General features: G+C 42.2%; 2 protein-coding genes across 5 annotated transcripts in view; one reads left to right on the top strand and one right to left on the bottom strand.

Annotated features, from left to right (window-relative positions):
* The first annotated feature begins 18 nt into the window (after positions 1-18).
* Positions 19-22,273, top strand: LOC110530188 (histone deacetylase complex subunit SAP130). Its single transcript, XM_021613056.2, has 19 exons — positions 19-163; positions 2,816-2,943; positions 4,247-4,521; positions 4,618-4,785; positions 4,922-5,051; positions 5,246-5,489; positions 5,642-5,880; positions 6,812-6,916; positions 7,195-7,336; positions 7,505-7,623; positions 7,895-8,173; positions 8,442-8,616; positions 11,544-11,636; positions 11,773-12,122; positions 12,352-12,576; positions 12,718-12,843; positions 18,768-18,871; positions 19,229-19,342; positions 19,732-22,273. Exons 2-19 carry the CDS (start codon positions 2,835-2,837, stop codon positions 19,888-19,890), a joined length of 3,156 nt encoding a protein of 1,051 aa, XP_021468731.2. The 5' UTR covers positions 19-163; positions 2,816-2,834; the 3' UTR covers positions 19,891-22,273.
* The window catches only part of LOC110530189, a 17,303-nt gene continuing 7,613 nt past the window's right edge, over positions 18,260-27,949 (bottom strand). For 2 of the 4 annotated variants that reach the window (XM_021613060.2, XM_021613059.2), the window contains 6 exons: positions 25,887-26,078; positions 25,674-25,763; positions 25,419-25,554; positions 25,285-25,332; positions 23,541-25,177; positions 22,958-23,315 (listed from right to left, as the gene is read on the bottom strand). In XM_021613060.2, the coding sequence (XP_021468735.2) occupies positions 23,250-23,315; positions 23,541-25,177; positions 25,285-25,332; positions 25,419-25,554; positions 25,674-25,763; positions 25,887-26,078 (2,169 nt within the window). In that variant the 3' untranslated portion in view covers positions 22,958-23,249. Of the gene's footprint in view, positions 23,316-23,540; positions 25,178-25,284; positions 25,333-25,418; positions 25,555-25,673; positions 25,764-25,886; positions 26,079-27,949 lie in introns of all 4 variants that reach the window. The other 2 variants (XM_021613057.2, XM_021613058.2) reach the window with 2 other exon arrangements.

Consider the following 27,949-nt stretch of genomic DNA (forward strand, 5'->3'; position numbering starts at 1 on the left):
ACAACAAAAATGCTACAGCAACCTCATTATTATTTTTCATATGGCTTTTATTTTTGCAATGTGGCTAAACAAACTCTGAAAACCGGAAGTTTTGAAATAGTGCCGCTTGTGTGACACGCGCGTAGTAGAAAGACGGATGGGGATTCCTGATCACACAAGCAAGGTATGTTCTTGTTGCAATTTCAATATAATCGTACTGTTTGTTAGTAACTACCGATAATCATTCCAGATGAATCTAACTAATATAAATGTTTGATTATCGTCGGTTCATTGACATAAATAATGCAGCAGTTAGCTAACTAACCTTAGTTAGTGTGGGCGCGATTTCAATTAATAGCTAGCTAGCTATATTACTAACGAGCAGCTGTGGACTAACCTAACGTAGCAGGAGTAAAATAAACTAGCAGGGTAACTATAGCTAACTACGACTTCGGTCAAGTACCCGCACACCTGTGTTGTTTCCTTGATATAAAGCAGCTAAACCGGAGATGTTAGTTCATCTGTCTTCAACTTGGTTAGGTAGAAACAGGTTACATCGAAGTAACGTTAACCAACCAGTTAACTAGTAACAAGCAAGTCTCTGACCAGCCGACTAACTTAGTTAGTTAGCTAGCTAGATGTAATGTCAGCTACAGTCGCTTGCTAGTTATTGCTACTGCATTGAAGTTGTAGCAAGCTCATGTCAAGGACTCGGGAGTAGACAATGTTATCCTTGGCTCGGATCCAGTCCACTGCAGAGTGTTCATGGCCAAGCCTTGGCCCGACTCAAGTTAGCAGCTGTTTGTGGCTAGCAATGGTTACAACTTGCAGAAAAATCATTGACAATGTCATGTACGACAGGGTTCCAAATTTGGCCAGCGAATACATTTTATTTGACCCCACCAAGTTTTCTGAATAAAACAAATGTCGTTTTTATTTCTATATTGTTGGACATAAGACTGTATACACACCAGCAAATCGGCTCCAAGTGATTAACATTTTGGAAATCTGTATTTCCACGCATAATGGAGAGAGGTTCGTGAGAGTATGCAAAAATAAGTTTTGATGTTATGTTTTAGTCAAATATGTTTTATATATTTAAAAAATAATATTTGTACCCCCCCCCCCCCCTATTCGGAGGACAAAAATCGACTTTATTTTTTACAGCTTACCTATATTTTTACACAAGTTTTACATACATGGCATTTTTTTTATTATTCTAGTAGTTACATAGCAAGAATAAAGTAATTTGATATACATTACATCTGAATAGTACTTATCAAAAGTCAAATCAAATGTTATTTGTCAAATGCGCTGAATACAACAGATGCAGACCTTACAGTGAAATGCTTACTTACAAGCAATTAACCAACAATGCTGTTTTGAGAAAAATAAGTGTTAAGAAAGTATTCACAATACTTGTTCTCAACTAGCCTACCTGGTTAAATAAAGGTTATATATATATCTTTTTTTTTATTTATTTATTTTTAAAACAGGTTAGTCAAGGTAATTTCTACATGTTGGTAGGGGTGAAGATAATAAACAGCGAGTAGCAGCAGTGTAAAAACAAAGCGCGGGTGTCAATGCAAATAGTCCGGGTGGCCATTTAATTAATGGTTCAGCAGTCTTGTGGCTTGTGGGTAGAAGCTATTAAGGAGCCTTTTGGACCTAGACTTGGCGCTCTAGTACCGCTTGCCGTGCGGTAGCAGAGAGAACAGTCTATGACTTGGGTGACTGAAGTCTTTGAGGATTTTTTGGGCCTTCCTCTGACACTGCCTAGTAAATAGGTCCTGGATGGCAGGAAGCTTGGCCCTGGTGATGTACTTGGCCGTACGCTATACCCTCTAGTGCAACCGGTCAGGATGCTCTCAATGGTGCAGCTGTAGAACTTTTTGAGGATCTGGGGACCCATGCCAAATCTTTTCAGTCTCTTGAGGGGGAATAGGTGTTGTCGTGCCCTCTGCACAACTTTCTTGGTGTGTTTGGACCATGATAGTTTGTTGGTGATGTGGACACCAAGGAACTTGAAACTAGACACGCTCCATTATAGCCCTATCGATGTGAATGGGGGAAGTGTTCGACTCGATGTGAATGGGGGAAGTGTTCGACCCTCCTTTTCCTGTAGTCCACGGTAATCTCCTTTTGTCTTGCTTACGTTGTTGTCCTGGCACACACCGCCAGGTCTCTGACCACCTCCCTATGGGCTGTCTCATCGTTATCGGTGATCAAGCCTACCACCGTTCTCGTCAGCAAGGCATCTTCTCCATTGTTTTTGATGATAGGCCACTCTGGTAGGCCTAAGTTATGATAAAATAGCCTACTTGACCACTGTTAAAACTGTAACTTAAAGCAGGTACAGCCTCTGTGTTCACAGTAAACGTGCGCCAGAAGTTTTACCAAATTTTAGCAATGTCCAAGTTTGTGCTCCGCGGTGCCCCCCAAAAATGAGGGAACATTGGTCATAACTATTATAGAAAATGATCTTTTAAATCCACTCCTCAGCTACTCTTAGTTCATCCCACCCTTCTCTGCAAACCGCCCTCTTGTGATTTCAATGTGGCATTTTTCTTTCAACTGTGCTGTGATGTTTCACATAAATTCAAATATTTGTTTGGATGTCTTGCAGCCAATTTACAGTTGACATATTATTTGTCATTATGTTCCGGCTCCATGACCATCCACTCAAGTAAAAATCGTCACGTGTCAGAATCAAGTTGATGATCGCCCGGTTATACGGTTTAGAGAAAATACCTGCTTAGATGTTGGCAACATTCATCTGTGTAAACTTGTATCTACATACCTGTCAGGTTTAATGTTGCTCTCTTCCTTGCATAAGCTATCAAGTGTGTCAGAAGATGAGTTCTCAACAATATCCACGGCCGGGAATACCTCCTGGTATGGGACCAAACCAGACTCCTGGAGGAAACACTGCATTGCTGTCTGGTAGTCAACCAAACACGGCAGGTAACATGGAGCCTGCTAACCCACAGCAGAACTCACTTTGCATCACAGCTTTCACGTCTATTTGCACTAGTCAGTCAGTGTATGAAATCATTGGTCAGTTTATTGTTTTAAAAGGCTAATTGATCATTAGAAAACCCTTTTGCAATTATGTTAGCACAGCTGAAAACTGTTCTGATTTTAAAGAAGCAATAAAACTGGCCGCCTTTAAATTAGTTCAGTATCTGGAGCATCAGCATTTGTGGGTTCGATTACAGGCTCAAAATGGCCAGAAACAAAGGACTTTCTTCTGAAACTCGTCAGTCTATTCTTGTTCTGAGAAATGAAGGCTATTCCATGTGAGAAATTGCCAAGAAACTGAAGATCTTCTACAATGCTGTGTACTACTCCCTTCACAGGACAGCGCAAACTGTCTCTAACCAGAATAGAAGAATCAGAACAGTTTTCAGCTGTGCTAACATAATTGCAAAAGGGTTTTCTAACGATCAATTGGCCTTTTAAAAGTATAAACTTGTATTAGCTAACACAACATGCCATTGGAACACACTAGTGATAGTTGCTGATAATGGGCCTATGTAGATATTCCATTAAATCAGCCGTTTCCAGCTACAATAGTCATTTACATCGTTAACAATGTCTACACACTAATTTGATGCTATTTTAATGGACAACAAATGTGCTTTTCTTTCAAAAACAAGAACATTTCTAAATGACCCCAAACTTTTGAACAGTAGTGTATATATTACTAAAGTTGTTTTGGCGGGTATATGTACTTTACTTTAGTATTTATCTTTTTAGATAACTTTTACTTCACTACATTCCTAAATAAAATAATGTACTTTTTACTCCATGCATTTTCCCTGACACCCAAAAGTACTAGTTACTTATTGAATGGTTAGCAGGACAGGAAAATGGTCTAAGTTACAGACTAATCAAGAGAACATCCCTACTGCCTCTGATCTGGTGGACTCACTAAACACATACTCTGTTTGTAAATTATGTCTGAGTGTTGGGGGTGTGGTCCTGGCTATCCGTAAATAAACAAAAACAAGAAAATGGTGCCTTCTAGTTTGCTTAATGTAAGGAAATGTAAATTATTTTTTACGTTTGATACTTAAGTATATTTAAAAACCAAATACTTTTTGACTTTTACTGAAATAGTATTTCACAAGGTGTCTTTCACTTTTACTTGAGTCATTTTCTAGTAAGTTATTTTTACTCTTTACTCAAAAATTATAATTGGGTACTTTTCCCACCACGCAAGTCTTCTTCATAAAAATAAGTACTCCAACTCTTTGTACCACAGGAGGGGCAGACGATAGGAACCGTGACCCTCACCCAGACCACGGTCCTCGTGACCACCCCAACAGTGGTGGTGGAGCATCAACCTTCAGGGACGACAAGCAGGAGACAGTGGTGGTCCGGCCTTACCCCCAAGCTCAGGTCCATGGACCCCCCCAGGGTCACCCCACTCCAGCAGGTCACCTGTCACTCCAGCAGGGCATGCCTGTCACAGTGTCAGCCCCTCCTCCACACATCCCCCAGGGCCTGCCTCTGGCATTCACTGAAGGACCCATGAAGGTATGGATGAGGGAGCTTTGTCTGCTGCATTAGACCTCTCTCCCGCTGTCTTGAGCTGACTCGTCTACTTTATCTCGTCCTCTCTCATCTCTCCAGCCAGCTCTGAAGTCGCCCATGGCCGGTCGAGTGATCGCCCCAGCACCAGCCAACACCCAGGGTCACATCACCCTGCCACCTAAGGTGCCAAGCCACGTCACTGCAACCATGGAGAGCACCGTGCCTCAGACCGCTGGCATCCCTGTAGCAACTATCAGTGGCCAACAGGTAAAGATTGTTGTTTGTAGTTGTAATATACCCCAGCAATAATATACCCTATTGAGGTCTACCCAATGTGATGACATGATGAAAAATGTGGTTCCAAATCTATAATGCTTTGTGTCCATGGGCGTGGCGTTTCCAGGGCAAACCCAGTAACCTGCACCATCACCTGATGACGACCAATGTGCAGATCATTCGCAGCCATGCACCGCCCCTGCAGCTCGGCTCCCCTGGAGCCCCCCAGCACACCTTCACCTCCCATCTACCCAGAGGTCAGTCAGTCCCCGAGACAGGATAATAGCATAGCTAACATAAACTTTTATCATTCTGAAAATAGTCACGGTACTTACCTTGACCCCAAAATAATTCACCATAGTGGTTTGTTCATATTTGAACCCACTGTAGGTCCTCAGCAGAACCATCCTAAGAACAGACATGGATATCTGTTGTTCATGTGTGTTTCCAGGAGCTGCTGCAGCTGCTGTGATGTCCAGTTCCAAAGGACCCACAGTACTGAGACCTGCTACTGGCCCCGGTGGTGGCACTGGCCCACCTACTGTCCAGCACATCATCCACCAGCCCATCCAGTCCCGCCCTGTAGTCACAACGTCCACAGCTGTGATGCCCACGGTGGTTGCCCCATTAACGGCCACCAGGCCTCAGTCCCCAGTGGTTAGCTCAGCCACGCACTCCGCAGAGATGGTTCATGGGTAAGGAAAATAAACACAGTATGACATGCTGAAAGCGTTAATCATTCTTTACCGTATTTTGTAAATGTATCTATATAGTTAATTTTACTATTCCAGCTATTACAAGTGTACGTAAAACCAGTGTTGACTATCCCTTTGTTCTCTTCACTCAGGCGTCCAGGACTAAATATCCACCCGCCTTCAGCCACTCTGAGCATTCAGCGTCAACCCCCATCTCGGGACAACCCCACACGCATCACCCTGCCCTCCCACCCTGCCATTGGGGGTCAGAAACCCCAGCTGCCCCACACCATGGCACAGAAGCCCATATTCAGCAATGTGACTCCTGTTGCTGCTGCAACTGTTGCCCCCATATTAGCCACCAATACTGCTCCATCGCCTAGCACTACAGGTGATGCTGTTGTTGTGATAGAGATACACTACTTGTCCAAAGTTTTAGAACATCTACTCATTCAAGGGTTTTTATTTTTACTATTTTCTACATTGTAGAATAATCGTGACGATATCAAAACTATGAAATATCACACATGGAATAATCTAGTAATCAAAAAAGTGTTAAACAAATCAAATTGTATTTTATATTTGAGATTCTTCAAAGTAGCCACACAAATAACCTTGATGACAGCTTTGCACACTCTTGGCATTCTCTCAACCAGCTTCATCAAGCCTTATCAAAAGTACATTTGTGGAATTTCTTTTCTTAAGGCGTTTGAGGCAATCAGTTGTATTGTGACAAGGTAGGGGGTATACAGAAGATAGCCCTATTTGGTAAAAGACCAAGTCCATATTATCGCAAGAACAACTCAAATAAGCAAAGAGAAACGACAGTCCATCATTACTTTAAAACACGAAGGTCAGTCAATAGGGAACATGAAAGGGACTTTTAAGGTTTCTTCAAGTGCAGTTGCAAAAACCATCAGGCGCTATGATGAAACTGGCTCTCAGAGGACTGCCACGAGAATGGAAGACCCAGAGTTGCCTCTGCTGCAGAGGAGTGTGCAAAGCTTTCATCAAGGCAAATAAATGGTGACTATTTGTAGAATCTCAAATATATTTGGATTTGTTTAACACATTTTTGGTTACTACATGATTCCATATGTTATTTCATAGTTTTGATGTCTTCACTATTATTCTACAATGTAGAAAATAGTAAAAAATAAAGAAAAACCCTTGAATGAGTAGGTGTTCTAAAACCTTTGACCTGTAGTGTAGGTCTAACTAATCTATTTCCATTCCCGCATCATAATGACACTGTCAAGACTGACTGTTTCCTTTTATTCTGCTTTAATGTTGTAATAACCACATTATCATACCTCACCCAGGCTCCGGACCCCACCCCCAAATGACCAACAGTAACATCGTCACCATGACGATGACTTCTCATTCCTCCCACGCTACAGCAGTCACCACGTCCAACATCCCCGTGGGTAAGTTTCTAAATCATTAATGTTGGAGTGCAAAGGCACCAAGCCACTCTCTGGAGTAACCTACTCCACAGTTCATGGAATGTTCATTCATAGGAGTAGAGTGGCTATTAAAAACAGTGACACTTCCGGTTGTCAACGGTTGAATGCATTGCGCCAGATTCTGTAATGTTGTAGCTTGCTTTGAAGTAATAGAAGTAGTCTCTACAGGGTGATTGTATGTTGTAAAATGAACATTTCACCCAGCTGATTGTACACCATTCCACCTCCACCCTGTTCAGCTAAAGTGGTTCCCCAGCCGATAGCCCACACCTCGCCCAGGATCCAGCCGGAGTACCCCGGAGAGAGGGGAAACCTGATCCCCATCTCTGGTCACCGCTCCTCCCCCAACCCCATCACCATGGAGGCCCGCAATGACAACAGGTTAGAGACGAGGGCTGATTGATTCATTTTTATTTTGGGTTGATGATAATACAGTCATCAACAAGATGATTATTTGATCCAGAGGATAGAGCATTAAAACACGGTTAGTTGAAAGCTTTTGATATGGTTGTTTTATTTCATTCATTTGATATGCACGTTCCCCCACAGGCAATCGGTGCCAGTGCAGTTCCAGTACTTCCTGCCTACCTACCCTTCTTCACCGTTCCCCCTGACACACACCTACACCCCCATCACCAGCTCTGTGTCCACCATCCGACAGTACCCAGGTACAATTCACCTCTCCTTCTTAACAACATGCTACATCTGGCTCTTTTGTGACTCTCAACCAGTCAGATAATACTCAGATTGTTAACTTCTGAACACTCACTTTAATAAGGATTATTGATCATTTTGTTAATCAATTACATTTTTAATTAGTTCTGACTTTCTAAACCATGTTCAACATAATAATACACTAGTCTAATCTACATCTATAATACCAGATATATATCTCTCATCCTGTGTGTCAAATCCAAACCCAACCCGTCGACCCCACAGTAACCCCTCAGGCCCCCAGCGGCACGGCCATGCAGACCCAGACGAGTGTGGGCGTGGCGTCGGCGGTGCACCTCAACCCCATGCAGCTGATGACGGTGGACCGCATCGCTCAGATCAACACGCAGAACATCCAGCCTGCCGGCATGGCCACGCAGGGCATCCAGCCAACCACCATCAGCGCCCAGGGCTTGCACGCCGCCACCGGTCAGATCACCGCACAAAACATCCAACCGGCACCCATCAACCCACAACAGCCAGCCAATGAGAACAAGACCTCTAGTGAGTTGGTGAACGAAGCAGTTTAAGTTTCGTTGTAAGTTTTTAAATGAGTTTGTGTCAGGTCTGAAACATATTATGAATAAGAATCATTCTATGCATTTTCTCCAGTCAAGTATTTTCACCCCTTTATTCATCTGTTTCGGTACTTTTAATTTTAATGTTATTTATTGGCGATATGAATCACAGTAAAACTTGTTTTCCTAGCAGCTATTCTTTTCAGACAACTATTCAAAACAACTATTCTAACAGCGTTGCTCTGTCTTCTCAGTTGTGTTAGCAGACGGCACCACTCTGGTAACCAACCCCATCGGCCAGACGTTCGGCGGCAGCCAGCCTCCCACCTCTGTGGGTCAGACACACCCTCAAAACACTGGGCCTGGTGCCCCCACCCTGGTGTCCTCTCCCCGACCTAGCATCCTACGTAAGAAGCCTGCCAACGAGGGGTGAGTTTAGAAAACCCCTCACGGTTTTCCTTTCCTTACTAGAGCAGTCGTGGTCACCAACTCTTGGCATGAGTAGGGCTGTTACGGTGACCGTATTACCTCCACACCGGCGGTCACGAGACATGAAGGCAGTCATATTCCACGTGACCGTTTAGTCACGGCAATTATGCTTCTCCAAGCTCTGATGCTGCTGATGGTCATTATTAGCCTACCAAACTTGCTAACTGCCTGGTACTCGGCACTATATTGTCTCTCTAATCACTCTGACATCAATGCAAATGTATTCAAAAATCTAATCAAACACTTCATGAGAACCCATGGGCTTATGTTGCACATTTCTGTAGGCTATGCAATTGTGTGAGAAAACCGAGTGATGGCCTCTATTAAAACAAGGAGGATTCCATCAGCTTTCTATAGGCTAGGCCTACTATATTTGTTTCTCAACTTTCCTAATATTAAGCACATTGCTTGTCTTTACAATAGGAGTATAGCCTACCTGGCAGGCATGAAAAAGAAACACAGGAAAAGCGTAATTCGCTATTTAAGTGCAAGATTGACATGTATTTTTTTCCCGCTGCCCCGGTTCCGTTACAGGTGCATGATAATGCTCCATTCTAAGTCAAAACAAATTTCACACCTATTTTATATTTAGAATTTGAAGTTTTCATAACAATCGGAAATCGGTATTTGTGGACACCGATTTGGCTGAATTTGTTTGTTTTTTTTGTGTTTTTTTACACTTTATTTAACTAGGCAAGTCAGTTAAGAACACATTCTTATTTTCAATTGTCGATGTGTTCCTGGTTCGAGCCCAGGTAGGAGCGAGGAGAGGGACGGAAGCTATACTGTTACACTGGCAATACTATAGTGCCTATAAGAACATCCAATAGTCAAACGTTAATGAAATACAAATAGTATAGAGAGAAATAGTCCTATAATAACTACAACCTAAAACTTCTTACCTGGGAATATTGAAGACTCATGTTAAAAGGAACCACCAGCTTTCATATGTTCTCATGTTCTGAGCAAGGAACTTAAACGTTAGCTTTCTTACATGGCACATATTGCACTTTCACTTTCTTCTCCAACACTTTGTTTTTACATTATTTAAACCAAATTGAACATGTTTCATGATTTACTTGAGGCTAAATTGATTTTATTGATGTATTATATTAATTTAAAATAAGTGTTCATTGAGTATTGTTGTAATTGTCATTATTACAAATAAGTTTTAAAAATCGGCAGATTAATCGGCATCGGCTTTTTTTTGGTCCTCCAATAATCGGTATCAGCGTTGAAAAATCATAATCGGTTGACCTCTAGTGACAATATTAGCTTATCACTTGTGAATGATGCCCAGCTTAATAAGTGTTTTTTTGTTTTTCGAATCATTGTCACACACCTCATGTAGCTTAGCCCATATGTTTTAGTAAGGTTTGTATCACAACTAAAGTGGCCATATAACTAAGCACATTTCAAATGAAGCACATTAATCCGTTTAACAAGGGGTGTAGAGCTTAACTGGCATACATAAAGCAGTGTATGAGTTTCAAGTTTGGGGAAGAACGTTTTCACCATAAAAATGCACCTTTTTTTTAATAATATAAGCATTACATGCATAATCGCCTTTGTGGTCAGTTTTGATAATGGTGTTTTCCCTAATGGAACATTTGCACTTATAGCCTATTGCAGTGTGCACATTGTTGCGCTTATAATGTGAAGAAATAGTCTAATAGTTTATAAAAATGTTAAGTTAAAAGTTTTTTTGATGCTAGTGGTTGTATTAATTTGGGATCTATCGCATCCCACAACTGTCCCAGAATGTTTATTTCTCTCACAGAATATAATAGGTCAACTTGTATGCTATGGGGGATAGTAGATTGACATAGGCTAATGATTTTGCTGTTCGTTAAGCCTAATCATCTTGTTGGCTGACAAAAAGTAAATGCGGACAGTACTTCCAATATCTTCCATATGCACCTCAGAATTGGATAAGGATGGGTGCAACTGCATCCCCGATGTGTCTGTCTCCACTTGTAGCCTGTGAGAAAGACCAGATCCGGTGATGACAAGCCGTGTGAGTGAGTAGTGCTTCGGAGCAGACAGCACTCAGAGAGAAGGGCTGCAAAGGGCATGGATTTCTTTTACGATGCATTATGGCCACACAAAGGGGATGCCACCGGGAAAGTCCAGGCATTGTCAAGGGCTTGTCAAATTGTGAATGAGAGACAGACGAAGTGTGTACACCCTGGACAAATAACAAAGCAGAGCTCATGCCTTTTTCAAGCAGCTTTTTTCAAATCATCGTTAGTCGCATCTTGCTGCCTTACAATGTATTAAATCCAAAACATGTAGCCCAGAGTTTGAAGAACAACTAAAGTTGCATGAATAACTCAATAAGCATTTGGAATACCTATTTCTTTGTTAACCAATCAACACAGAATAGCCACATGTGGGCTCTCCCTCATCGTTTGGAGATTTGTTCAATATATTCTTCATACTATAAAATAATACCACGGAATTCGAAGCAAATCTTGTCTGCTAAGTGAACTAGTGTAGCCCACTGCCAAATGGCATAACCAGATCAGGACCTAACATAAGGACATCTGAGTGCGATTCTGTTCTTCTGAAATAGACTACATTTTCTTCATATCATGTTTCTTTAGATCTGTCTAAAGATTTATTGTGAAAATGTAGATGTTCCAAAGGTCTGCATCAGTGGCTTGTAGGCTATATGTGGAAGCCACAAGATGCTAAATGTGTTTATGTTAATTACCAGTCAATTACTGTGAGACTGACCGTTATTTGCTTGACAATCACCGGCTGACGATTTCGTGACCACCACAGCCCTAGTCATGAGCAGCTACCGTTTTGAGTAGGCTTTTCTTCTATCCCAACACTAACCGGTGTCTGTTTTCCCTATAAAGCTCTGCAGTGAGGAAGAACCTGATCCCAGAGGCCAACAGCCCCAGGATAGACGGAGGAATCAGGCATGCATCAGGGTTTCCACGCCCAGCAGGGTAAGACGTAGCACTGCACATTGTTAGTAGGCCCTGATCAAAGACTATGCTGTGTACACACGATGGAATCCTCTTGTAGTTGAAAATGTACTTTCAAATGATTAGGTGGTTGATGATCTTTTCTCTGACCTCCCAGTGTGAAACACAAGCCTGATCTCCACGTGTCCCTGGCTCCCGCGGTGATGTCATCATCCATGGAGGCTCTGCCCAGCCATCAGACCAATGAACACCAGCAGCATCCCGGAGCCCCGCCCCACCAGCAACCCTCTCAGCCAATCCAGACGCTCCTCTCAGTGTCAGCACCCCCACACTCACAGCCTGGCCCCGCCCTGTCCGCCATCACTCCACCAATCTTGTCTATGGCCAACGTGGTTGTTCCGCCTACCCAGTCAGCGGCCAGTAGCACGGCGGCATGTGGAATAAGCTCCACCCTCCCTGAGATCAAGATAAAGCAGGAGGTGGAGGCCATGGATACCTCCAAACCAGGTACATTTGAATTGAAAAAATGTATTTGCCACCACCAAAACCAATAATGTTGTAAACTTTTTATTTTATTGGTGTCCTATTGCAGCTGATCTATGATCAGTTTTCCTTTTAAATCAAGGGAGTGGGGAGGGAGTGGGGGCTGATCAGCATTCCTACTCTGACACACTTCGTGAATACGGGCCCTGGGCTATTGATCTCCTAGTTCTTCCTCTCTCTCCTCGCCCTCCAGGTCCCCCCATGCCCCATTGTGGTACCCCCTTGTTGTCTATGATGCCCAGTGGGGATGTGACCCCCGGGGCCTCACCCAGGAAGAAGCCCCGGAAGCAGCAGCATGTCATCTCCACGGAAGAGAGCGAGATGATGGAGACCAACAGCACGGACGAGGAGAAGGTCCTAGCCAGACCCCTCAGCATGAGGGCCGAGAAACGCAAGTCGCCCCTCAAGGAGTACATAGGTAGGAGAAAGTAGATACTCAACCTCTTTATTCATGATTCACTTGTCCAGGTTAAGGGTAAGTTTGCTGCAGTTACGGTAGGCTAATTTCCCTATATTTGACCTTGTATAAGTGACCACTGTACGTTTCTCTTCCCTGCAGATGAGGAAGGGGTGCGTTATGTCCCCACCCGTGCTCGCCCCCCGGTCACGCTCCTCCGCCACTACAGGAACCCCTGGAAGGCTGCCTATCACCACTTCCAGAGATACAGTGACATCCGGGTCAAAGGTCAGACCAATGTCTTTATTATTGATAGCATTCAATCATAACTGTATTTATAATGAATTGTCATACATTCTGGGTTCTAAGAGCTTGTTGTGGGACTAAAATGCACTTAATGGGACTAAAATGCGACAGGTAGCCTAGCGGTTAGAGTATTGGGCCCATAACCGAAAGGTCGCTAGTTCAAATCCCCAAGCCAACGAGGTGAAAAGTCAATGTCGATGTGCCCTAGAGCATGGCACTTAACCAAAGGAGGCTGCTGAGGGGAGAACGGCTCATAATAATGTCCGGAATGGAAACCATGTGCTTGATACCATTCCACTCCAGTCATTTCCACGAGCCCGTTCTCCCCAATTAAGATGCCACCAAATTCCTGTGCACTTAACCCTAATTGCTCTAGGGTCGCTGTTGATAATGGCAGATCCTGGCTGTGACCCCACTCTCTGAGGGTGTGTGAACATTTCTAATTCAAACATGTGTATTAATACACACTTGTACATGTGTGAAATAAGACAAATATAAGCACCAACCAAATTACCCACAACAGATTATACAGTGCCTTGCGAAAGTATTCGGCCCCCTTGAACTTTGCGACCTTTTGCCACATTTCAGGCTTCAAACATAAAGATATAAAACTGTATTTTTTTGTGAAGAATCAACAACAAGTGGGACACAATCATGAAGTGGAACGACATTTATTGGATATTTCAAACTTTTTTAACAAATCAAAAACTGAAAGATTGGGCGTGCAAAATTATTCAGCCCCCTTAAGTTGATACTTTGTAGCACCACATTTTGCTGCGATTACAGCTGTAAGTCGCTTGGGGTATGTCTATCAGTTTTGCACATCGAGAGACTGACATTTTTTCCCATTCCTCCTTGCAAAACAGCTCGAGCTCAGTGAGGTTGGATGGAGAGCATTTGTGAACAGCAGTTTTCAGTTCTTTCCACAGATTCTCGATTGAATGCAGGTCTGGACTTTGACTTGGCCATTCTAACACCTGGATATGTTTATTTTTGAACCATTCCATTGTAGATTTTGCTTTATGTTTTGGATCATTGTCTTGTTGGAAGACAAATCTCCGTCCCAGTCTCAGGTCTTTTGCAGACTCCATCAGGTTTTCTTCCAGAATGGTCCTGTATTTGGCTCCATCCATCTTCCCATCAATTTTAACCATCTTCCCTGTCCCTGCTGAAGAAAAGCAGGCCCAAACCATGATGCTGCCACCACCATGTTTGACAGTGGGGATGGTGTGTTCAGCTGTGTTGCTCTTACGCCAAACATAACGTTTTGCATTGTTGCCAAAAAGTTCAATTTTGGTTTCATCTGACCAGAGCACCTTCTTCCACATGTTTGGTGTGTCTCCCAGGTGGCTTGTGGCAAACTTTAAACAACACTTTTTATGGATATCTTTAAGAAATGGCTTTCTTCTTGCAACTCTTCCATAAAGGCCAGATTTGTGCAATATACGACTGATTGTTGTCCTATGGACAGAGTCTCCCACCTCAGCTGTAGATCTCTGCAGTTCATCCAGAGTGATCATGTGCCTCTTGGCTGCATCTCTGATCAGTCTTCTCCTTGTATGAGCTGAAAGTTTAGAGGGAGGGCCAGGTCTTGGTAGATTTGCAGTGGTCTGATACTCCTTCCATTTCAATATTATCGCTTGCACAGTGCTCCTTGGGAGGTTTAAAGCTTGGGAAATATTTTTGTATCCAAATCCGGCTTTAAACTTCTTCACAACAGTATCTCGGACCTGCCTGGTGTGTTCCTTGTTCTTCATGATGCTCTCTGCGCTTTTAACGGACCTCTGAGACTATCACAGTGCAGGTGCATTTATACGGAGACTTGATTACACACAGGTGGATTGTATTTATCATCATTAGTCATTTAGGTCAACATTGGATCATTCAGAGATCCTCACTGAACTTCTGGAGAGAGTTTGCTGCACTGAAAGTAAAGGGGCTGAATAATTTTGCACGCCCAATTTTTCAGTTTTTGATTTGTTAAAAAAAGTTTGAAATATCCAATAAATGTCGTTCCACTTCATGATTGTGTCCCACTTGTTGTTGATTCTTCACAAAAAAATACAGTTTTATATCTTTATGTTTGAAGCCTGAAATGTGGCAAAAGGTCGCAAAGTTCAAGGGGGCCGAATACTTTCGCAAGGCACTGTATGTTAAACTGGCTAAAGAAGTGGCTGATTTTATTATCACACCTCTTTCCCACATTTTTTATGTATAATTTGCAAAGGGCATTGTGCCCGATGAACTGAAAATGGTCAAAATTGTTTCTGATTCATAAAGCTGATCCAGTAAACTTGACAAATTACAAACAATCTGAATTTGTCAGCTATCAATTTTTAAGTTGTTGAAGCTTACATATAATGGATAAATAAAATATCTTAACAAGGAAAGTCTGTTATACAAACATCAGTATGGCTTCAGAAAATCTCACTCTAATTGACAAAATACATAAAGCAAATGATCGCAAAGATCATACATTAGGTATCTCGCTGAAAACTTGGAATGGGCATTTGAAATGAGTTCTTGATTCAAATATGATTTTTTTCCCATGGATATCCAAAAATGTGCTTTAAAGAAAAAACATTTTTTGGAGACTTGCTTGTGTGACTCGGGAGAGAGCTGAGGCGCGTTCAGTTCGCTTGAACATTTGCTAAATTGTGGAAAGGTTTGTGCTGAATGGCAAGTTTCCCCCAAACATTCTTGTATGTTCTTGAATAGACTTTATGGTACGTTTGCTCCTTTTTGGTGGATGTGGTGAGGTATGTCTTGAAGCACAGAGGGACTTAAAGGGCAGTGGCCATTGTTGACAGGGTTCCCCAACCCCTCCTTGTTTTTCAACTTGTTGTTCAGTACAGCACCATTTCAATTTAATGTTCCAGAATGTTCAAATGTACTGAACGCAGCCCTGGTGCGTTCAGAGGGGGAGGGAGAGACTACACCAACTCGCGCTAGTTAGACAACATTTGTTGCTGCCATAGGTTATCTATAATACCATCTGGTTGTGCCTAACTTGACTGAATCAAATCGTTAGAAAGAAGCTAGCTAGCTAAAGTAGCCAGCTAAATTAGCCAACTAGCTAACTAAAGTAGCAAGGCTAATTGAGGCTATTTTGCTGCGCTCCCAGTACTTGTCAACAACTCCATTCATATTAAACAACTCCCTACCTGTTGGTTGATCAGTATAGCCTACTCCTACTCATTTAGCCAACTAAATTCTGTCATTTTTTAATTCCAAAGTGCATTGATTAAGAAATCGACCACTTCACTTGCTACGCTGTAGCGCCGCTGAGATTGTCTGACTATAACAACAAACTACCTATGTGAAACGGGTGTGTAGGCTACCGGTGTCTATTTTGTATGGGGCACACTCATAACTGTCACTGTTTTTATTCATATTTTGAATGTAGTGGTCTATCCTTGTAGGCTATGTAGCAATGTCACACAGATCATTGTATTTAAAAAATAAAAATGAAATACGATTAATATTAATATTTTCCCAAGTAATGGAATACTAACCCTCGTTTGAATAACTGCACCCATCCCTAAACATATATATATATATATATTTTTTTTTATTAAACTAGGGCGTGAATGAACAATCTCTGCTTTGGTTCTCCAGGTATATCTAAAGGATAGAAAACAATATATTTTATTTATTTTACTAGGCAAGTCAGTTAAGAACAAATTCTTATTTTCAATGAGGAACAGTGGGACTGTTTAGGGACAGAACGACAGATTTGTACCTTGTCAGCTCGGGGATTTGAACTTGCAACCTTTCGGTTACTAGTCCAACACTCTAACCACTAGGCTACCCTGCCGCCCCATATGATTTTCAAAGAAATAGAGATTAATTGTGGTGTGCTGCAGAGATCGACACTTGGACCCCTATTATTTTATCTATATAAATGATCAGCCCAAAGCATCCAGAGTGCTTTCCCAGATATTGTTTGCTGGTCATATGTGTGTTTTACCCTCACAGAAATCTCAATTACCTTATTAATGTTGTTAATGATGAACTGTGTAATATCTCAGTGGCTTAAAATCAATCAATTGTCACTGACTCTAACAAAAAACTAAAACAAATATGATTTAGTCCAAAGAACAGAAAATACATACATACTATATAGAGGACCACGGTATGAGTCATAATGCCAATAAAACAGAATTTGTTCCAATCATTTTTCCACCATAACTTTTTCCCATAGGAGATTTTAGAAACACTTAAAATAAGGGCTGTGTTTTATGTAGGGGGGCTCTATAGGGGTCCATATTAATAATATACCTGTTGATCAAGCCTGTACAACCCTCTTTCTTGGTGTTTTGATTGATGATGAATTGTCATGGAAACCACAAGTAGCCTAGTGGTTAGAGCATTGGGCCAGTAACCTAAAGGTTGCTGGATCGAATCCCCGAGGTTGACAATGTAAAAATCTGTCGTTCTGCCCCTGAACAAGGCAGTTTACCACTGTTCACCAGTAGGCCGTCATTGTAAATAAGAATTTGTTCTTAACCGACTTGCCTAGTTAAATAAAGGATCAATTTAAATAAAATAAAAATCACACACAAAGGCAATAACCTCCTAAGATCAGAAAAAATACGAGGATACTTGGCAAAATGCGATATGTCATAAACCGAAGCACTGCTCTGTCTACACAATGATCTTCCCATTCAGCGGTGACTGTAACATTACATGGACCAGCACACACCATACCTAACTACTATCAATCTATCGCCTGCGGAAACGCTGGTTATAAATCATATCTGCTGGTTTTCGAGACCTTTCATCACCACTTTTCAAACTACGAGGACAGAATGTTTATGGAAGGAATTCTCTTCAAGTTGCTCAATTTGTTTATGGCTCTTTTTTAAATCACTTATTATCCGCTTTCTTCAAAAACGATTTCACTGCCACGTTAATTCCATAACTACTAACAAGAAACAGACAACCGCTACGTCACCCACATTCACAAACAACAAATTCTGAATGACCTACAGAGGCCCTATGATCTGGAACTCACTCCCGCCTGAATATGCCAAGCGATGCCTGTCATTGTACTGAAAACATGTTTTGAGGCACTTACTGTCCATCACAGCTCTACACCCTAGTAGTTGGACTTTCTGCTTAGATTTTATTTTATTTGACCTCTTTTGCGTTTCTTTAGTTTATTTGTCTACACTGCTTAGTCTTTGTGATTTATGACCACTGGGGGGCCGGGGGCCCCTCGACAAACCCTTTTGGGCTTTTTTTCCCCCTCCTGCACATAGTTTTTACACAGTAAAAAAATACTCTTTCTAGTTTGCAAATAAATGAACTAAAAACTACATTTATATTATAACATGGGATTTTCGAGAGACTGAAATTCACTTATTGAGGACTGAAATGGCAGTGATGCTCTGGAGGCTTTTGAGGTCGACTTGTTTATTCATTGTTTTGTTTGGACAACTAAATTACACAACAATTATTACAACAACATCACACAAGGTTATTATTCTCACCAGATGTTAAGATGCATACATAGGAAAACATTTAGAAATCACACACACACACACACACACACACACACACACATCAAGAGGACAACTTTTTCTTGTGCTATGTGCACTGTGAAGCCTAACTGGAAGGTGTAGTATGCTATGAAAGCGAGTGCCATTTGTTGGCTTTACGTTTTTGGAGACGTCACAAAATGCTAATCAGGGAAATGCTATTTACTTTGCCTGCAAATGACCAGTCACTTTCATAGCACACATATTACATGACTAGGGCCTAGAGTTTATCCCTGTAATCCATGTAATTTGACCAGGAAAAATTCCCGACCCTAGTTATAGTTAAATAGCTTAATGGTGTGTGTTGTTGAAGGTATTACTGTATTATAATATGGCTTTAATGGTGCATTGTCATGGTTTCAGAGGAGAAGAAGGGCACCCTGCAGGACGTAGCCAATCAGAAAGGGGTGGTGTGCAGAGCGCAGGGCTGGAAGATGCACCTGTGTGCTGCACAGCTCATGCAGCTGGTGAGAGAAACACTACTTCCCTTTTACAATGATCTTTGTATAGAGAGTACAGTTACTCAGTGCGGTCAACTTTTTAAGCACTATGGAAAAACAACTTAAGAGTTATGAAGTTGGAGGTGGAGCGAAAAGAGATGACACTTAAATTGTACCCAAGTGAATCTCATTGTCTCGCGTCAGAGAGCGCGACGACCGTCTGCACTGATAGTGCTTCATGGTAACGCATCACGTTATGACGTAGCTGTCGGAAGACAATGAAGTGGGTCTGAAACTAGATCTTCTTTGAACAAGATACTTGTCCTCCTGAATAAGTCTGTTGTAGTGTTGGTCTTTATACGTCTCTCCTCTCTGTATCACTAGACTAATCTGGAGCATGACGTGTACAGCCGCCTCACGACCCTCCAAGAGGGTCTGATCCCAAAGAAGAAGGCCGGGTCGGATGATGACCTGCACCGTATCAATGAGCTCATACAGGTTAGAGGTCAAACACGCAACAACACGGCTTTTTCCACAAAAAATCCATGCTGCTGCTCATGGGTAGGAACAGAGTTTTCTCAGACCACGTGACCTAACCAGGAAAGACTCTAGGCCCTAGTTATAGCCTACAAACCCCATATGTTTTCTCATCACTATCTGACTGTTTACAATATCGAAGAACTCTCTATTCCCATAAACACTACTACTACTACACACTATTATAACCAGGAAAGCCGCCATGTATCAGTATTTGGTCTGGTTTTGATCAATTCCACAGGCAGCTTTATACCATTTCTGAGGACTCAAGGGAAATTCTACCTGGGCCTAGTCTTTGTTATGAATGTCAGTCAGCCATTTTGAATTGTCTCTCCCTCCCCTTTCCCCAGGGTAACATGCAGCGCTGTAAGCTGGTGATGGACCAGATCACTGAGGCTAGAGACACCATGATGAAGGTGCTGGACCACAAGGAGAAAGTCATGAAGCTAATCAACAAGAACGGTGGAGCCAAGAAAGTCAACAAGCTGAAGCGCAAGGACAAAGCCTAGAACAGAGGTGGGAAAACCAAGCCTAGGCTGACCCCCTGTACCCTTCTCTTTTTGAAGGCCGCACTAGTCTACACCCCTCACTGATCTGACCATGGTTTGACCATGGACAACTGGCAGATTGTGGCAGTATGGTGTCTGGGGTAACTTGTTAGCTGTGCGTGACCGTCCAACCACTCTTGACCTAGAACTGTGACCTAGAACTGAGACACAAGTGGTCGGCAGAAGGAACAGATACAGTTCCACTATGTCCCAAGTGGGGAGCTTGTCAACGGACCGGAATGTACAAGTATTAAGACTGCTTCAGGAAGCTGGTATGTCCTCAGTTGTTGATTGGATGGCGGGTAGAATTATTATGATTTGATTGGTTGAATGATGGTCTAGAGGGGATGCATTATGTTGAATTAATACCCTTGAACATTGTGTGGTGTAAAGCATTGATATGGGTTGTTGAACTATCATCAAGTACTTATTACGTAATAAATGTGTAAATCTGTACAATGTATTTATCCTTACTTCACTCTGGTAATGGGATCAAATCAGAAGTGTGCTACCAAGTGCAGTCATTGGAAATGTCACTCTACGGTCCAAATGAAGAGTTTTGTATATCACAGTATTCCACAAATATATATATGTCAAATACTTTGTCATGTGCTTGTTTTAGCTTTGAGTTAGCTGTCTGGCAAACTGAATCAAGTACAGCTTACGTATTTGACCCCAGGTTCAACGTAGTAATCTCTAAGTAAAGATTGTAAAAGAAAGTGCAACTGTCATCTCTTCTATACCTTTCACTGAGTACGTGTTACTCTATTTGGGACAAAATATTTAAGGGATGCCTTTTCTACTGCTATCAGTAGCTGAGTGTACAATGTCTGTACAAATATAGGGACAATGTACTTTAGGGGGCTTCAGTTTGGAATGTTGTACAAGTATTCTTCTTGGTTTGTGGGCAAAGGGAAAGACACTAAAACTGCAACAGTGTTATTCATGTCAGTCTGACATTTCAAATGAAGACATGACTACCTTTTTGATGCATCCCCTAATCAATCATACAGGATCAGACCGGAAGAGACGAAGCGAGAGGTTTTACTCCGCCCAATAACTTTCCACGAAAATAAGCCCACAAAGTGAGGAATTTTTGTATGGAGGTCAATGAGTGTCGAATTTGATCAACAAAAAATGTAACTAATTAGCTACGTGAGGCTTATTTGATTGAATATAAGTTTTGCAATGATAAGGTTCTTACGAATGCACTGACGTAAGTGGATTCTCGTGACATTACGGCAACTTCGGAAAATATAAATAAATAGCTTATATCGGAGTTGTGCCTGCTGTTATAGAGAGAGATGTAGTACTTATCATGGGTATCACCTGTTTTAGCATGGACATTGCAATTGAGGGCTTCCACCATTTTAAAGTAGTCAACTGGGTGGGGATTTCTGAGTTGGGAGCAATCAACTAATGAAGAAAATGTACTACTTTAAAATGGAGATGTAACCCTGATGCTATAATGGCACAGATACAAAGATGAGTCCTCCATCTCTATGGCCTGCTGTTCAAATCCGCATCTGCCCTCATTGGCTAGAATGGTCCCACCTGATCGCGCCTCGTTCTGCCTGCCTTCCATCTTTTGAGAACATGTATTTCCATGAGAGTGGTTACTCCATGAGTCTACAGTACCTAAAAGTTGAATAAGGATAGATCTGTTGTCCTCAGTCGCTACATGTCTATTGTCTATTAATGTTCTAATTCTAAGTAAGCATGCAAAATATTGCTAGACAGTCAATGAGGAGTGTCTCGTTATAGAGTTATTTGCTGTTCTTTTAAATGTAAATGGACATGGGTTTGTTTTTTTTAACCAATATGAACTGTGAATATACAAGTATACCCACTCATCAAAAGTGACGCTAATATTTGACGCCTTTTGGTGTATGGTAGTTGATTACATCAATACAAGGTCATCTGTAGCTTCTGAACAACCTTCAGTGGCAGGAAGGTTATTTTGTGCTTTTTTTTGTATGCCATATCTTGTTGATTCTGTATAGTATCAACTATGTTTTGATAAAATATGGAGTAAGAACTGTATGAAACCAGGTGAAATTGTGCGTCCATAGGCTTATATTGTGCATATGCACACAATGTACAGTATCTATACATTCTTTAATGTTGTATGTGTAAAAATAAGTAGATTTTGTTGATTAAATGGACTTTTTTTTGTTGTTTTGTTTTTTTTGACCAAGCAGGTTTGCTAGTGTATTTTTCATTTATTTTACTATGCGTTGTAGCTTATGGTGAATGTGTATTACATGCAGTTGGGTCTAGATTATTACATTCTGTCTGTTGGTTTTGCCATTCCCCATCACTGCAATAAAGACACTTTGTACTAAGCATTTGGCGTGTTATATTGGCAGTACCAGCACGCAAAAATGGGAGTTAATTTTGTAACGCTATGGATATTTGCACACTGGATGAACGGTTCATTTACAGTAGTATGTGTGAAAGATTAGCCACTCACTCACTTTGTAATCCCCTAAATTGATCTATGTATTACTGGCCCAGGTGGGTCTGAGAAAGTACATACCGATGTATATACGTGTAGTTGTTCAACGTTTGGCTCGCGCCATGTCACATTGGTAGTTAAAATATTATATAGTCAACCAGGAGTGGGCAAATCCGGTTGTGGAAGGTCCAAGGGGTGTTAAACTGTTATGTAACAATTTGTATTGGCCACAGTTGGCTTTTCTTATTATCAGTTGACTAATCAAATGTAACACAAAACTGCTCAGACCCTGCATTCTACCAACCTGGTTTTCTCACCTCCCTCAAAAGTAATCTGTTGTATTTGCAGACGGCTCAACTCCAAACTATTCACTCCATCCGTTTCCCTATCCCTTGGCACCTCATATACTGTATATCGGATAAAGGATGGAGGGTTGAAGAGTTTCAAGATAAACAAGGATAATAAATCCTTTGGTTTTCATGCAATTCAAACTCAAGGTCTTAGGGATGTGGAATTGTGTGTTCTCACCTCCGAGAACCTACTGCATCTGGACCCAGATTCAATACTGTATTGCAACTTTAAAAGGGTGTAGAACAAACCAAGGCCGTATAACTGCAAAGCAACCATCGGCAATTAATAACTCAAATTAGATTCATCAAATTATGATTTTCAATTAACATATCAATCACATTCAAATCAATGCAATGTTGCAACCCTTGACTAGGGGTCAAGGTGAATCATGCCAGCTTGGAGAAAAGAGACTCATTCCCGCCTTTGCTTCATATCCTTCCATCTACTTCCCCATTGTTGTACTGTACTGCAGAGTCATGGCCACACTGGTGTCTTCTTTCCAGGGAATGGTTCATTTGTCCAGGCTGTGTGTGCTGTGTTTGACTGGGCCAAAGGACAAGGATTCCCTGGAGTTGGTCTGCGAGGCAAGAATACAAATGATAAAGTTACTGTCACTGGATCGTAAACAGTAAAATATTCACACATGCACACACTAACACACACACACACATCCATGCTTGCCCACAAACCCACAGCTACACACGCTATTTTACAGTACACCACATACACAACTATACATTAAACACACACACACACATCCAGAACACGTGCCCACAGAGTATCAAACAGAAGAGCCACTGACCTTAACAGTCGTCCAGTCAGAAACGGTGTCTACAGACTCGGAGTGGGCGGTGTCTCTCACTCTGAATTCTAAGTTGTCTGGACCAGCAGGGTTTCCCTGTCTAGGCTCACAGTGGTAGAGGTCAGTGGCGACTTCAGGGTTATCACTATAACTACTTCTTCCAAACACAAGGTCCAGGTCCAGTAGATTGCTTCCTGCTGCCATAGTTTGTACTGTTCCTAATGGGTCAGACGCTGTAGGATTGTTACAGTCTGACTCAGCAACACTGTTGGCTCTGCTGAGATCCAGACCAAGGAGATCCATTGTTGCAGTATTACTGGGTTCTGAACTATAGGGGTCCATTGAAGCTGTGTTACTGAAATCGAAGCTAAAGGAGTCCCTTTTGTTTGTGTTATTGTTGTCTTCAAGGTTCGTATCATCGCCGCTGTGTAAGTCGACGATAGCTTGGTTGTCAGTCTCAAAACTTAAGAGTTTGAAACCATAGGGGTCAAATGTGTCTCGGTCAGTGGCATGAGATGTATGTCCAAATCCGTAAGGGTCGAACATGTCTTGGTTCTCAGATTGAGCAATAGGCTCAAATTCGTAAGGATCAAATGAGGCTTGGTTGTCAGCTTCTTCATCGCTGAGTTCAGCGGCAAAAGGATCTAAGATCTCTTCGCTGTGGTGTTCGGGGCTGAGTTTAAATCCATAGTTGTACGAAGTTTGACTACTGGGCTCATAGTTGGGCTCGTAGTTCAGCTCAAAACTGTTGTTGCCGAAGCTGAATTTACTGTTGTGTTCAGCTGAGCTGGTAAGAGGGTCCATCCCGATAGCACTGTACAACTCTGAATCAGCAGAGCGGTTGGAAGAACCTGGATCACAGCCTTCAGCTTTGGGAGTGTCTGGCTCTTCCACAAGGTCCGCTGACGCTCCCCCTTTGAGGCGTCTAGGTGGACGGACCGGGCGGGTGGGTACAGGAGGGCTGGGTTCAGGAAGGTCGCATCCACCTGTTCCGGCAGGTTCTGAGTCACACGCCTGAATCCCAACAGGGTAGCTGGGTTCCACGGAGTCATACCCAGGTGGCACCAGGTCAAAGTCAACTGGAATAGATCCAAGAGTGATGTCAATCTCTTCTATGTCGGAAGGAGGGGATACTGCGTTGATGTCAAACTCGTATCCATTGGGGTCGGATTCGGTGGAGAAGTTGGGTCCAGCAGCCCAGGTGTTGGCCCTGGATGCTTGACTGAAGGGTTCGCGCCCAGAAGCTACGCCGGGTTCTTCTGCGTCATCTAATTCAGTTTCCAAGGAACAAGTTTGAGCTGCGTAGATGGGCTTGAAACCTAAGCGTTCGGTCATGATCAAGGTTTGGGGCTCAACGAAGGAGAGTTCAACAGCGTCCGTGTGAACAGTGTCCAGATCCTCCCTGCTGTAACTGATTTCTATGTCGCTGGATTCGTCCTCGTCGGGGAACTCGGACTCGAAGCACTGGGTGCCGGTGGAGGCTTTGTTCTCAGCGCAGGAGAGGCTGTTGTCTGTCTCGTCGTTAGATCCAAGTTCCAGGCGGGTATCCGGATCAGTGGTGGGATAGGGATCCTCTGTCCCCTCTGGAAAGAGGATGTCTGCAGCGAAGGGGTCTGTGCCTTTGAACGGGTCATCATCTACGATAAAGGATCAGTCGAAAACAGAATTAGAGCCCTGGATAATGCTATAGCGTATAATTATAATCAATCAGATTGTCAAAGTTTTAGATATGAACTTCACTCACCAGATTGATCCGTTTTGGCAAAGAGGTCGTCATCTTTGAAAAGGTAATCTGCAAAAAGAAAATAATCATCATCATCACCACCATTATCATCATAATCATCATCATCAAATCATATGGAACAGATAGATACTCACCTTCAGATTCACAGTGAATGAAGGGGTCGGGGTGGTAGAAGTCGAGCTCTTCGACTGCTATGCTACTGGTGGATCGTGTTTGGGAAATCTTTTCTTCGTCTTCCACTTTCTCTTCCTTTTCTCCCTTATCCATCTGCTAGAGAGGTATAGGTTAAACATTTCTCACAGTTTAAGGGAGTTTTCCTCATACATCCAGTCTCTTCAAATGATTTTTGGGTTACAGTACATTACACTGAGGTAATACGGTAGCCATACCTTTGGTGTGCTTGGTGTAGTTGTCTCCTCCTCCTCTTCTTGTGTATCAGCCAATCCGTTTTTAGCGCGAGCCGCACACCCAAGGTTTGCCTGTGAAAAGAGAGAATAGGCAAGTCATTTCAAAGCACGTAGGACCCATAATTCAAGCTATCCCAAGTTTTATGGGTTTGATGGACATCATGTAAGATTTAAACACTTTTGTATGAAACATACCAGGATTTCAGCATAGACAGGCAGTGATTGGCTCCTGCCCCATGACCTGGCTGGTACAGCGGGGACGTCAAGATTTCCGTCCTCTGTCCTGAGGCTGATGGGGGATGTGTCGATTGGCTCCACCTGCTGGTGGTCTGGCAGTGTTGCGTCTCCCGTCCGCTCCCCACGAAGTATACTGAGCGTCTGCTCCTCCTAGTCCACAGCAGTCATCAACAAAAGCAATTATTTGTCATATATATAGATTACCAGTCAAAAGTTTGGACACACCTATTCATTCAAGGGTTTTTCTTTATTTTTACTATGTCCTACATTGTAGAATAATAGTGAAGACATCAAAACTATGAAATAACACATATGGAATCATGTAGTAAACAAAAGAGTATATTAGAGATTCTTCAAAGTAGCCACCCTTTTCCTTGATGACAGCTTTGCACACTCTTGGCATTCTCTCAACCAGCTTCGTGAGGTAGTCACCTGGAATGCATTTCAATGCCTTGTTAAAAGTTCATTTGTGGAATTTCTTTCCTTCTTAATGCATTTGAGCCAATCAGTTGTGTTGTGACAAGGTAGGGGGGGGGGGGGGGTAATACAAAAGATAGCCCTATTGGGTAAAAGACCAAGTCCATATTATGACAAGAACAGCTCAAATAAGCAAAGGGAAACAACAGTCCATCATTACTTTAAGACATGAAAGTCAGTCTATTTGGAAAATAGAAGAAGAACTTTAATCGTTTCTTCAAGTGCAGTCGCAAAAACGGTCAAGCGCTATGATGAAACTGGCTTTCATGAGCACCGCCATAGGAAAGGAAGACCCAGAGTTACCTCTAACTCGAAGAGGAGCCCAAATAAATGCTTCACAGAGTTCAAGTAACATCAATATAAAGTGTTCAGAAGAGACTGCGTGAATCAGGCCTTCATGGTCAAATTATTGCAAAGAAACCACTACTAAAGGACACCAATAAGAAGACTTGCTTGGGCCAAGAAACATGAGCAATGGATTAGACCGGTGGAAATCTGTACTTTGGTTCGAACCACCGTGTCTTTGTGAGACGCAGAGTAGGTTGAAGGATGATCTCCGCATGTGTGGTTCCCACCGTGAAGCATGTAGGAGGTGGTGTGATGGTGCTTCACTGGTGACACTGTCAGTGATTTATTTAGAATTCAAGGCATACTTAACCAGCATGGCTACCACAGCATTCTGCAGCGATACGCCATCCCATCTGGTTTGCGCTTCGTGGGACTATAATTTGTTTTTCAACCGGACAATTACCCAACACACCTCCAGACTGTGTAAGGGCTATTTGACCAAGAAGGAGAGTGATGGAGTGCTGCATCAGATGACCTGGCCTCCACAATCACCCAAGCTCAACCCAATTAAGATGGTTTAGGATGACCGCAGATTGAAGGAAATGCAGCCAGCATATGTGGGAACTCCTTCAAGACTGTTGGAAAAGCATTCCAGGTGAAGCTGGTTGAGAGAATGCCAAGCGTGTGCAAATCTGTCATCAAGGCAAAGTGTGGCTCCTTTGAAGAATCACAAATATAAAATATATTTTATTTGTTTAACACTTTTTTGGTTTCTACATGATTCCACATGTGTTATTGCATAGTTTTGATGTCTTCACTATTATTCTACAATGTAGAAAATACTAAAAATAAAGAAAAACCCTTGAATGAGTAGGTGTGTCCAAACTTTGACTGGTATTGTACATCTTAGAGAATGTGTCACGTCCTGACCTTAGTTACTTTTTTATGTCTCTATTTTAGTTTGGTCAGGGTGTGAGTTGGGGTGGGCATTCTATGTTTGTTCTGTGTGTTGTAGTTCTATGTGTTTGGCCTGGTATGGTTCCCAATCAGAGGCAGCTGTCAATCGTTGTCTCTGATTGAGAACCACACGTAGGTGTTTGTGGGCAGTTGTTTTCTGTGTCTGTGTTTTCACCATACAGAACTGTTTCCATTTTCATTTCTTTCCCTCACTTTGTTATTTTGTATTTTTCGTTTTCTGATATAATAAATTATCATGGACACTTACAACGCTGCATTTTGGTCCGATCCTTCCTACT

This window comes from Oncorhynchus mykiss, chromosome 8, assembly GCF_013265735.2.
Source record: "Oncorhynchus mykiss isolate Arlee chromosome 8, USDA_OmykA_1.1, whole genome shotgun sequence".
Classification (NCBI taxonomy): Eukaryota; Metazoa; Chordata; class Actinopteri; order Salmoniformes; family Salmonidae; genus Oncorhynchus; species Oncorhynchus mykiss.